This window comes from Orbicella franksi, chromosome 15 (genome assembly GCF_964199315.1).
Source record: "Orbicella franksi chromosome 15, jaOrbFran1.1, whole genome shotgun sequence".
Lineage (NCBI taxonomy): Eukaryota > Metazoa > Cnidaria > Anthozoa > Scleractinia > Merulinidae > Orbicella > Orbicella franksi.
Genome location: NC_138159.1, coordinates 519,038 through 532,529, shown reverse-complemented (window position 1 = coordinate 532,529; position 13,492 = coordinate 519,038). Strand labels below are relative to the sequence as shown.

Sequence of the window (13,492 nt, the reverse complement as noted above, 5' to 3'; positions counted from 1 at the left end):
GCTTGGTATAAAATCTCGCATTGAAAACCGAACTTATACGACACTGTTTTCTTTTGTTTCCTGAGAAAAACAAATTAAACATTTTTCATTTGTTTTTCATTTTTCAATAAAAACCTTGTATAAGTGTCAGGGAAAATGAGACGTCACGGGAATGCGGAGAGTTGAAATTTTATTACTTGCCGAGAAAGGCCAAGGGAAAGAAAATGTCAGTTGAAAATATCTGATATTCTTACGGTCACAATCGACTGCAATTTAAAATCGTCAAGTCGGTTTCCGTCATAAATTCAATCGCTTTCGTAAGCTAACGTCCAAATACGCTGCAAGATCGTAATCAGAGTCGGAAAAATTTCGTGTACTATCGAGCGTGAAATGTTTTGGGCACAGTGATCTAAGGCACCAGCAAAGCATGTTCTTGCTTTCGTGAATCAGGAAAAAGCTACAGAGGCGTCAACAGAATTCCATTAGATTTATCGAGTGGCTTCACAAATGTTTACTGCCTCCAATGTAGCTCAATGTTAAGAGTGGGTTTCCTTTCCCCACCTTATAAACAGCAAAACGGTATATTTCAGTGGAAAACGAAAAATTTTACTGAACCAAGACACAAAGTATAAAGTCATTGGATGTCGCACGAAACGAAGTGAAACGAAAAGGAAACCGAAAACTGGGAAAGCAATAAATGCAGATAAAGAGTAGCACTGTTTCATATGCAAACTGTGAATCAAATATCTACGAGTTTCATTTACATAAAAAAAACCATCCATTAAGGATCGGTTATCGATCTGTTATTACTTTGGGACCGGTTTCCTAGAAGAAGTGCGGCCATCAGTTGTGAGCGGCTGAATGCAGACTTACTATTTTTCACCAAGTGCTTCATTGTCATTGTTCAGTGAGTTTATGATCCATAGTTGTGAATTGATTTCGTGGAATAACTAAACAGAATGGGCAAAAGCTACTAATGAATCAACACGAGCGCATCGTTTTTAGCTTCTGTATAATCAACAATTAATATAGCGGTAAACTCTACTAGCGCTCTATCAGAAATGCAGTTCTCTGATTGGCTACGCTACTCACTATCTATTCTGTTGTAGATAGTGAGTAGCCTAGTAGTGTGCCCTTGTTAACAAAATGACGGCCGCTCCTTTGCGTTTTTGAGGTGTCTGTTAAGAGGATTGAGATAAAATGTTGAACGACTAGTAGATTTATACTAAAACAATTAGATTATTCGCCCTCGATTTCTCTCGAGCTCATAATCTAATTGTTAAATAGGAAACGGTGGGAGAACCAATCAGATTCGAGGATTCTACCTAGAATATCCAGTGTCTACTGAAACACTACTTCTCATTTCAGTTTCAACTCGTCCGTTCACACGAAATTCCGCGATACATGTTCACTCAAGCTTACCACACTCATTCCTCCCTCACACCACCTCCCCCCACCCACCTCTGAGTTGTGCGTTTACCGGATTGGCCAGGGAACATCTCGGAGAGGATAGGAAGAGCTCGGGACCATTTGCAAAGAGCCGGGCAAACTCGGAACCGGCCGGAAAAGTTGTCCCATTGACGCTTGCTGCTGTCTATTTTCAAGACAATTTTATTTTTCAAAACAAATTTTTCCAACCACACCAGACTCGACAAATGCTGGCCCTCCTACTCAGTAAACAAGCATTAGATTCTTAAAATATATTTTCTACTACATGGAAAACGATAAAGCACCTATCGAGTAAGCACTAGTTTGAACCTTACAGCGTTTACCTGCTCGATATAATTGCATTTAGAGAGAAAAGCCACAGGGTTTTTTGTTCTACCTTTGTTCACTGTTTCTTTTTAGAAATTATTCATATCTGATCCGGTATTACAATTCGTCTATTTGTCGTGAGGTGACAGACAAATGGGCCATACTCGAATTCTCGGTATTGGACTGGAACTAACTTGCAAATGAGGCTAATACAGGGAGTCTTCTCAAATGCAAATATCATTTATCCCTTTTTAATTATATCCACCGCATGAACCTCCATTGCAAGCTAGTTCCAGTCCAATACCGAGAATACGAATATGGTCTATTAAAATTCATCTTCTGCCTCTTTCACACTACTGTAGACACAAAAACGCTCGCTACAGAGAAAGAGATCCTCTGAATTAAACATCCACGAGTCATAGTACATTCTCTATTAAACAGATTCAACCTGGACAAAATGCCATGAAAGAGCGACGGACCCTTGTCACGCAGACGGTTTTTAGGTTCGTCACGCACAATTGCGTGACGCGACAAGCCATATGAGCAACAGCGTAGCCGGAAGCTATGGTGATTCTGGTTGTCATTTAGTAGCCACGACATCCGCTCATACTTCGAAGTAATAACTATATCTATTACAATGTCTTTGTACATTAGCTTTAGTCCTTCTCTTCGCTGGCTTTATCACAGTATCACATTCAAGTAAGCTGTCATAATTAATCTTTGACTGGAGTTACTTTTTATACCCTGAACATCAGCTGAACAGCCAAGCCAGTCGACTCTTTTCTTCTTCTGTAAAATTCACGAAGGGATCTTCCTTTAACAGCTTAGCAGCAGATGGACGAACGTCCCTTTTACTAAAAAAATGAACAATACATGATATATCAAAATTCCAACTCCCTAACCAGCGAGGGGAGACACTCCCTCAACTTTGGCCATACTGGTCTCAAATGGGGTATGTTTTTGCACTCTAGTCTTGAATTTGGTTTAACATCGGTCTGAGCTAGGGAACTTATTACAAGACAGTTCTGCAACAGGCTATTGATTTAAGGGTCATATCTTAAATAGGGTATCAACGTTTTGGTCAGGTCATAAATAGGGTAGGGAAAATCACAGACTTTGGTCTTAAATAAGGTAAGGGTTTTGGAAAGTGGGCCACACACCCCCACTCAATTGTTCAGGGGGTAACCCCCTCCCCCGGAGGCGAAACTTAGGGAATAAAATAAGATGAGGTTGAGGGATGAACAAATACTTTCTTTTGTTTTGCTCTCCTAATCCTGGGTGCGAAGTTAACATTTTAAAAATATCTTCGGAACAGCACATACCTGAGGCATTTGTTAAGAAATCCAAAAGCTATCGATGTGCAGTCATGAGGCGGTTCTACCTGGTGGTTTGATATCTTGGCTATTCTTTGAGGCAATAGTAACTCATCTAAAGGTGGCTTGGCTGTCAGCATTTCTATCACAGTGCACCCAACACTCCTGTATACATCAAGGCCATATTAAAACGATAAGAACCTTGCCAAGTAAGCAAGCAGGTATTACTGAAGGCACGTGCCAGTAAGACAGTGGATAATTGATAACGCTAGAACTGCACGGCCTCAAGACAGCATTCATTAATTCCTGTTCACATTAGCTCCCTTGCTTCTCCCTCTGTTTTCCTCCCCCACCCTACCTAGGTCTCCTTCCCCACCCTCCCTTCATCCATTCCTTCCTTTTTCCCTTCCTCCCTCTTTCCATCAATCCATCCCTTCCTCATAGATTACGTCATTAAAATTTATGTTGTTTTTCTATTACATCACCAAAACAAGTAGATTCCACGTTATAGTGCATCTGTTCAGTAATAGATTACAGCAGACGATCATCTGTGATTAATTACTGAATAGATGCAGGGCAACATGGAATGTATTTGTTAATGTGACGTCATTGTCATTTACCATATATCAGTTTCAAATCCCACTTTGTCACAGGCAAGTAACTCAGGACTTGCCCATTGGACGGTGGCAGTTACATCCTTAGTCATCCGACTGCCAGTTGCTGTTCCTAGGTCCTGTGGTGATTCCAACCACATGTATTTATTTATTTGTTTGTCTATTTATTTATTTCTTCAGTTCACCATTTACTAAGAAAATAATATATACACACTAGATTTGGAATAACTAAAAAAAGACTAACTGAGCTATTACACATGCTCTCATTGGTCGATAGGTGTGTTTAGATGAGAGTAGGTAAACACGGTTGTGACGTTTTAGCTTCGCGCGTATTTTTGAGAATGATTTTCTAAAAGCAATAGAGCACTTTTTCCATGTTTAAAAGCCTCATCTAAATACTCAGGTGGCTGGGAGAATTCTTGAAAGTTAGGCAAACCCTTGACTACATCTCAGGTTTGCATAACTGTCTTGAATTCTCCCAACCCTTCTCGTGTTTAGATGAGGCTATGTAAACACAGAATTGCTTAATTATTCCCCAAACGTGAGACCTGTACAGGGAGAATATTAGCATGAGATAATACCAGTATGGACTGAGTGTAGTGTGGTTCGTACAGAAGAGCAAGGGCATATATTCTACCATTGTGGATCTTACAAAGTATGGTTATAAAAGGACCATTTATTCTCTTGGGTAGAGGAGCTGGTGAAATTTGATAGATAGGTCCTCCAACATATATTGACTGCCCCACCCTCCTCTTTATCAGAAATTTTTACCTCCCACCCCCCTAGAGTCCTTATATTCTGAGATGACCCCCAAGGTAGAAAGATTAAAAGTAAAATCCCATTCAATCACTTTAAAGTTTGTCACCTTTTAAAGAGGCAAGGTAAAGTCTGTATACGAGCCAAGTGGCCCATCAGGCCAGAGCTTATCCCAGTTTCCGTTGCATGAAGCAACTAGGAGTATTTCTACTTCCCCCTGGATGGGATGCTAGTCCATCACAGGGCTACCCCCAGCATAAAGTTCGCCGGTAACCATTTATACACCTGGGTAAAGAGAGGCACTGTGAGAGTAAAGTGCCTTGCCCAAGAACACAACACAGTGTCCCCGGCCAGGGCTGGAACCTGGGCTGCTCCATCCAGAGATGAGCATGCTAACCATGGGGCCACCTTTCCCCTTTAGATTGTGATTTGTATCTTGCCTGAGTCAGGTCTCAGGTCTGAGGTGTATATATTATAAAATGGCACTGGAAATACTGCAAGACTGTTACAATAAGCCATCAATGTCAATCATACAAACAAACAAACAAATGAACAGTAACAGTCCCTTACGGTCATAATCTTTGAGATGCCAAAGTCAGCAAGTTTTACATTCATTTGATGCTTGTCCAGCAGAACATTGCCACCTGAAACAAAATAAATAAGACAATAATTGCAGGTCTAGAAATATTGGAGGCAGCAAGATCAAGAGCATGAACTAATTAACATTGCATTTTCAAGCTCTACATACGATCACTATGGCTACATTAGTTCTGACAGTTTCCAGTTCAATCAACTCCTTTGTAAACAACAACTTTCTAAAAAGCCAGTTGGCCAGCCTCCATATTAACAGTGGAGTGAACCGTAATAGTAACTATGATTGTCTCAATCACACTTAGAGAGAGATTTTTATTAACTGGGCCTGGCAAGAGCCAGGTTTTTGGAAGGGGAAACGTGTTTAATCTTGGCCTAGGGAGAAGCCCTAAGTTCTGTGAAAAGTTTATAGCATAAATAGTTTTTGCTGAGGTCAGTGGATTCACAAATTGAGCTACTACTAACCCATTGACTCCCAGAGCTTTTTGCCAAAAATGCATTTTTTGGACATTTTGGAGGTTTTCAGCCTGGATTGGGCCAAATTAACTCCAATTTACTCAAAAAGGCATTCGCAGCATGAACACGTGCCTTTTTTCCACTAGCATTGCGTTTTATGACATTTTAGCTCAGGCATGAACAGCAATCAAAATTTTGAGATTTTTTAGACAAGAAAGTGACCTATGTCTTTAGGCTTTTCATTTTAAAAAATTTTTTTTTTCAGTTTTCCTTTTTCTCCTTTTCTTATCTTTTGCTGCAGTGATTGACCTTCTACTGGGCTTGCTTCCAGTTCAAAATGTTTGAGAAAGCATCATCGAGACAGGCAATTTCTACCATGGAGTATAGTAGCTAAGTGTAGTCACAGGAAATTTTGATGCAAGTTTTTCACTCAAATTTCTGAGCATTTTCCTGCATATTTCAGGCTCTATTGAGCCGATCACTCTGATCTGGGTATCATTGAAAAGATCTTTTCCACCTGCAGAACTTGAGTATAGATGATACCAACTTTGGTCAAAGGTCATGACGTCAGAAGTGGAACAAAGGCCAACACTCGTGATGGTTGGATATAGGTGACAGGGGAGTCAATGGCCGGGGTTAAAAACAAAAAAGACCATAAATCTCACAATTATCAATCATCACTATTTACGTGTACATGTATGTTAATGAACACTCTTATTGGTTTATTAGTAATTCAGAATTCACAATATCAATATAACACTGCTAACACTGGAAGACTTGTTTCCTTTCATCCATAAGCCCTTGCAAGGGCTTTTACTCCAAGTCAAATCTAACCTTTTATATCCTTATGAATAATTCCATTGTTGTGAAGGAAGTCCACTCCAGTCAGTATTTGCAGCGTAAACTTTCTGACCAAAGGGTCTTGAATGGGACCTTTGCGTATCAACAAGTCATGCACAGAGCCCTATAATATACCATACAGTATAGAATAAAATGTCTTAGGAGTAAAAATTCATCAAAACAAAATTAACAAGTTTCCTGTTCATAAAATGACTAAATAATTATTTTAGATTTTTTTTTTTTGGTTATGACCTAGCCTTTTAGGTGTTTCTATGACTTAACAATTTAAAGAATATATCTGTATTGAAAGAACGGTCTCTTCAGTCATTCAAATACAAGCAAACTTTATTTTAACATAACAAAGATTACACTGTACTTTATTTTACCCCTTCCATGTATTCCAGAAACAGCAGCAGAGTATTGTGACTTTCCTCTGTGGAGAAGAATTCCACAATGTTGACATGTTTTACAGCAGTGAGAATTTTCACTTCCCTTTTCACTGCTTGTGTTTGCTAAGAAAAAAACCAACATTCAAATTCAATCAACTTTAGTCTTATAAAACCTTTTTGTAGAACTCTACTTATTTATACCTCTACCTGTAACAAACACTGAATTTTGAGGTAGGAATAGATGGATGGATGGATGGATAGATTGAGAGGAAACATTTTTTAACAATGGTAACTTTGATCAAAAATTACAATCCATTGCACTTACTTTAGCTTCCCAAAAGCCATGAACTTTCTCCGCAGTTCAAATATATGATCTTTCTTATATTCACTTGCATTCGTTATCATATATGGGTATATTACAAACTCACAACATGACCAACTCCCAGTAGGATTTATAGCTCAGTTGGTAGAGCACTGCACCAGTATTGCATAGGTCATGGGTTTGAATCCCATTCAGGCCTGAATTTATTTCAGGCTTTAATTTCACAACTGCTTAAGTTGAGTGCATAACTGCAATGATCAATCATGTCTTCATATCTTTCTCCACAGTTCAAATATATGACCTCTCATATATTCACTTGCATTTGTCATCATCTACAGTCATATTACAAACTCACAATGTGATCAGCTCCCAGTAGGCTTGATAGCTCAGTTGGTAGAGCACTGCACTAGTATCACAGAGGTCATGGGTTTGAATCCCGTTCACACCTGAATTTTTTTCAGGCTTTTAATTTCATAGCTGCTTAAATTGCGTATACAATTGCGATGATCAATCATCTCTTCATATTTTTCTCCACAGTTCAAATATAAGAACTTTCATATAATCACTTGCATGTGGCAACTAAGTTTTTAAAATAATTATATATACAAGTTTGTGTCAATATATTAATTATGAATACATTGAATATCTATAAATGAAATCAAGAAATAACCTAGGCTTACGAGTTAAATGTTGTGCTAAAAATCGATAGAGAGATTGGGTGATTTTACTATAATTTTTATAAAGCTCCCATGGATTTTTCATATTTCATTTCTTCTGTTAACACATTCAAGACTGTTGCTCCAGTATAAGCAAAGCAATTCCAAAAGTAATTGGTTTTAACTTTTGGTAAGGCTAGATTCTGCTTTGAAATCTTACGATTATAAACTGACCTCCCAATATTTCCAGTAAAGGCCATGTCTTCTAAATACTCTGGGGCCATACCATTCATAATTTTAAGCATCATCATGGATGGATGGATGGATGGACAGACGGAAGGAGGGAAGGGAAAAAAAACAGATGGACAGACGGACAGACGGATGGATGGAAAAACAGATGAACAAATGGACAGACAGACGGATGAGGGGACGGATGGATGGATAGCTAGATAGGATTGTACCTTTTGTGTTTCACTATGGTTCACTCCAAGATCACACATTTTAACTGCCATCTGTTTTCTTGTTTTTTTATTAATGCAGAGATACACCTGTAGATTAATAAACCGAAAAAAATTACATGACAGAACACAGCAAAATAGTGTGGCACACATACAATGTGGTTCTTGCCATGGAGATTATAGAGGGAAAAGTATAAAATGATTGTGTTCATAAGCACATGTACAAAAAATACCCTAACCTAAACTAATGTATAAAATTCATGTCATAGTTAATTTTTGATCTCAGTGAATCAGTCACTCATCTAGTTATGTTTTTCAATTTATTGCTAGTCAATAAAGAAAACATCAACCAACTAAAAGTATAGCTGAAAGGAAAACATTTACTACAGTACATCATAATTTTATACTTATGTTCACCTTACACTGTATTGTGTCTGTTGAATTAATTTGCCCCCAAACACTGTTTCATGTACAGTCAAAACTCTCCTTATGGGCAATGCCGTAATACAGACACGTATAATTATTACAGACAGTTCACTGGTTCCCAGAGAACCAGAATCCATGTGGACACCTCCATATCATAAACGCTCAGTTGAATCTTATTCAAACCCCAACATGGTATTGGATTAATGAGAGCATTGGTAGACAGCATGCTTGAAACAACAGAATGCACAAAATATTAAGTGATAAATTACCTTAGCAAAACCTCCAGATCCTAACAGTTTTACAGGGTCATACTTTTCAGGATCCAGGAAACGTCCATCTATTGTCAGCTCTAAGCCCAGGGCAGAATCCACTGGAACGCTTGTTCTTGTGTTATTGGTAGTGCCATGATCTGTGACATCCTCACTGAAGCGACCCCCATTTGCAGGCTCACGCACTTGCGTTGAGTCAACTTGTGTAGTTTCACTTACTGCATCTGTTGATGGATTATTTTGACCTGCATGAGATGGACTGGCACTAAGTGGAGCAGCTGCCGCTGGAGGTGGAAGTAAGGAGTCATCTCTACCAGACTGGGAAACTGGCACAGGATACGGAAGAGAAGGATCTGGGACAGCTGCAGGAGTTGAAATATGAAGATCTGAAAAATCTGGAGCAGGTTGACATACAGGAGGGGCTGGAGCAACTATGGGCCTTGAAACAGATGGATCCAACTGACTTGAAACTACAGGAGGTACTGAAGATGATGAACCTGAAGGTCTTTGATAAGATTCAGCCTGCTCCTCTGGTTGTCGCTGTGTACCAGTTGTCGATGGATAATCAGGTAATGCCAGAGCCAAGTCATTTAAGTTTGGAAAAGGTCTTCTTTCTTCCTCTGTGGATTGAATTGCATTACATTAATTTCTAAAGCATATTTCACAATTTAAATGGGGCATTAAAACTCATAATTTAAAAATTATGCAATGAGGCCTTGTACAGTGTTAATCAAAGTTAATAAAGTTTCTATTAGTCTCAACTTTATCACAAACCTGTTTGAATATGTCGCTGGTCATGTTCAACTGCAGCAGTGAACTGTTCTTGCCATTTCCTTAATGCAAAATCTACACAGAAATGTTCAAATATTATGTATATCATTATTGACCAACCCCATGTTAACACTGTGTTACTTATTTTAAATAAGGTTGATTATTTCAGTCTGTGATCATGCACAACAAATCAGGCATGTATACAGTTTCTAGTCCATTTATTTGACAAAACCTTTCATTATGATATTCTTCATATACGCTTGCTCCATTACAAATGAACAAACACTATGTGCAATAATATGAATTACAATGTGAATATATGACATATCACATGTTTGAATTGCACGAGAAAGATTACACTTCAGCTTGCCAGTCACAAATCCCAACGGGCAACCAATATAATGCAAATGCACTGATTTGATTGGTTTATTCACTCGGGTGTAATTTTAGCATGTATCGAGTTGCCACAAAATTCTGGATTAGATCAAACACTTGAGATTGTATCATATGTTTTCACGCAGTTTGCCCAAATTAAAATGCCATGCAAGTACTTTTGATGTACTTCCTGGATGAATATGGCGAAGAAATAAGTTCGAAAACTAAAACTTGTAACTAAAAATGTATTCATGTATGTGCACAAGTGGGCTGAATCTCACACATGCTATATACAAGAGATAATTGCAATTATGAACACAAAATAAGGATTATGAACACAAATTAGGCTGAACAAAGTAAAGAAAGGTCTGAGTACCTCGCGCTTTTTCTGACAAGTCACGCCTGCCTATCTTCTCCAGGCCATCTCTCAAAGCCTGCATTGTTGCATCAGTAGTTTTCCTATTCTTCCATTCATCAAACATTGCCACACCTTTCTCTATAACTCGGCGATTCTCTGACTCAATGTTCTTCAACACACCCTCTGCAAGTCCAAGGCGTCTGCCCAGCATTCGCCAGCTTGTACTAAGATCTTCCACAAGGTCATGAACTAAAGTGTCAGGTACCGCGCGATTGTATAGTATGGGTGGCGCTTCCCCTGCTGTTGCTGTGAATTGATAACAGAAGCATGAAAAGCACAGTGCCTGACCTAGATTTATACTTAGGGCCCATATTTCTGGCATCAGTACCAGGCAAAAGTATTAAGCTTTATGGTCTCTTTCACTGCACCTTTAAAAAACACCCAAACTTTGGAGTTCAAATCCCAACTAATGATTGCATTTTGGCTGCTGTCAATCACAACTTAGTCAAGACAACATCAAACTAACTTTGAGAAAAAAAGAAACAAACAAATATTTGGATCAAAATCTACCTACAGTATTGCAACCCACAGACTTGCATCTGAGTCTACTGGGTACAGACTGAATCTCCCAGTCTCCCGTACACATCACCAAATCTCCTGGATTAGTAAGCTTAAGGCTAGCTAGAAGACCAGACACTTAAATAAAGTTATTGATTAATTGATTGATTGACAATATGACAGAAAGCCCATAAATACATTTTCAGACATATTTTGGCTGACTTTTGGCTTTTTTGTTGGAAACATTTTTGGATATTTAACACATTTTTGTGGTCGAATTTGCAGTGCTCTACTTTGAACAACTTTTCCTAGGGCCAAGAGGTCAAAATGAACAATCTCCCATATTTCAGTTGTTTAAAGTTTTCATCTCAGGACTTGACCTTTTGAACTTGTTGAAGTAAACTTCCATTTCCTTAGAAGTCAACTAAGAAGACCCAGCCATTGACTAAGCAGCGTTTGCATGTTATTGAAATACACAGTAAGCCGTGATTCTTGAGAATCAACTCTTCACACTTGAGTTTTTAAAAATTTGAGTATTCATTTGAATTAAGAATCAACCATTGAGAAATAACAAGCTTGTGGATTGACTGATTCTTCTCTAGACCAATCACAGAAGCGAATTGCATTTATCAGAGTCAGAACACCTTAATACAAACAAATTTGCCAGGTATAATGCAGGACTTGAGCTACACCTGACCTAAGAGAGCAAATGGAATCAAACCTATATGCCACCCCTAGGCTAAATGTTCTTATAATACCTACATGCCATGGCACCTTGGCCAAACTGATCTCCTGAAAGAAAAAATATGTAAGCGTGATAATTTGAAACAAAACAATGCGTTTAAACATGTTACATGTTCAAAGGGTCACATTCTTGTGCAATAATTGTTGGGTTTCTATCCAATTGCTGGGTTTGCCAGTTGTCGCTATAATAACAATTTTATTGAAACAATGTATCTGTTTTGGAAAATATCCATACCCCAAAGAGGATCCCCCACAACTCTGGATGTTTTAGTTAACAGCTTCCCACTTTTGTTGAAAAATTTTACTATCTACATCCCCCACCCTCTGAAAATTTCCACTGACCTTCCATGGGGTGCGTGTGGGACTTTTCTGTAAGACCAAAAAATTTAAAGAAATACATGAAGCTTTAATTGGAATTTACTGAGGGGTAGGGAAGGGGGGTCTTAGAAAACATCCCTTCTGTGGGGGAGGTATGGATATTTTCTGGAACTACACATTGTTAAACAACTTTTTGATAATAACAAGGGATTAAACACAATAGGGGCGGATTTGGGGAGGCTGGTGGGTAATTGGATTTGGGTTAGCAAAAGTGAGGAAAAGTGAATTTTTCATTCGCTTGGGCCGGTTGACTTGCACTCTTTTGCAAATTCTTCGGCCCCCTGTTTCTGAACTTCCAGATCTGCCCATGCACAATATAATGCAATTCCTTTTTCAGTTCCATCAAATTCGTTTACATGAGGAAACTTTTGAGGAAGGCGACAGATCTAGATGCGAACAAGCGAGTAAAAGTCGATCTTGTGTTAATCCAATAAAACTAATGGAAAGTTTGTGTGTGTAACTAGCCTATTGCCGATAACAAGCTGAGCAAATTGCTATTCTTACCTTGAATTCCTAACAGTTTATTTCTTAAGTCATTTCTGTTGACAGCAATCAGTTTGGAAGCCAAGAAATCACGATTCTCCTCGGATAGCATGTTTAGTTGTTCCAGAGCAGCGAAGAACTCAAACGGTCGAGTGATCTTCTCTGCTCGTCCAGCAGGTATAACATCTCGGCACAGGAATTTCAGCTGTTCAAGGTCCGAAGATGTCAAACTATTCGAAAGTTCCAATAAAAGCGACCTGTAGGTAGAAATGTTTTCCATGTCTTCCACTACGGCAACTCTTACTCCACCGTTTCCTAAAGCCTCATGGGACGAGTAAACTTCGACTTCCGCTTTACTTCCGCTTCCGGTTTTGTTCATCATCTAGCTTCAGGTCCTTCGCAGCCGATCAGCTAAAACCGTGCTAACCAAGCAGAATTCTTATTACCATTTTCGATTCCTTCCCCAATCTCCCAAATGAATGAAAGTCTACTGAGAAGAAGAAAGGGGAGGAAGTGATTTCTTTAAAAATGGAATGCCAAATTTCAGACCAAGTGATCCTATTGGTCAAGCTGGACCTCCTACATAAGTGCTCCTCCGTTTTCCGGTCCGACCGAACCATACTGATAATTCCGGAATTTTTGGCCTAATGGAAAGCACCCAAGATCTCGCATCCGTAAGGTTCGTAATGCATCCTATTTTCAGGCTCATCACTTCAAATCTCCATGTTTGAGTCAAGCAACGAAGTTCAGATCAGCCGGAGCTCAGAGAAAACGAGTGCAATTATTTCCAGGTGAGAGGGGTAAAGAGAGCGAAAGACATCCTCTTCTCAACTGATTGGTTGCGTATCTAGTTAGCAAATTGTACAGTACAAGTAATAATTTAAATAGCAAGAAATCAGGCTGTGTTTGACGAAATGTTTGAAAATCTGTATTGTCCAACTTGTAAAGTCAGTCTTACTTTAATAGTTTAAAACTGAAATTTCCGCACAAGAAAAGGAGAC

At 38.8% G+C, this 13,492-nt stretch overlaps 1 protein-coding gene across 1 annotated transcript; it reads right to left on the bottom strand.

Annotated features, from left to right (window-relative positions):
- Positions 1 to 1,456: 1,456 nt before the first annotated feature.
- On the bottom strand, positions 1,457 to 12,951 carry LOC145470846 (uncharacterized). Its single transcript, XM_081454725.1, has 12 exons — positions 12,513 to 12,951; positions 11,649 to 11,678; positions 10,347 to 10,634; positions 9,599 to 9,670; positions 8,825 to 9,444; positions 8,133 to 8,219; positions 6,691 to 6,816; positions 6,299 to 6,428; positions 4,988 to 5,061; positions 3,668 to 3,780; positions 3,057 to 3,212; positions 1,457 to 2,588 (listed from the first exon to the last, which is right to left on the bottom strand). Exons 1-12 carry the CDS (start codon positions 12,871 to 12,873, stop codon positions 2,486 to 2,488), a joined length of 2,160 nt encoding a protein of 719 aa, XP_081310851.1. The 5' UTR covers positions 12,874 to 12,951; the 3' UTR covers positions 1,457 to 2,485.
- Between the last annotated feature and the right edge of the window lie 541 nt (positions 12,952 to 13,492).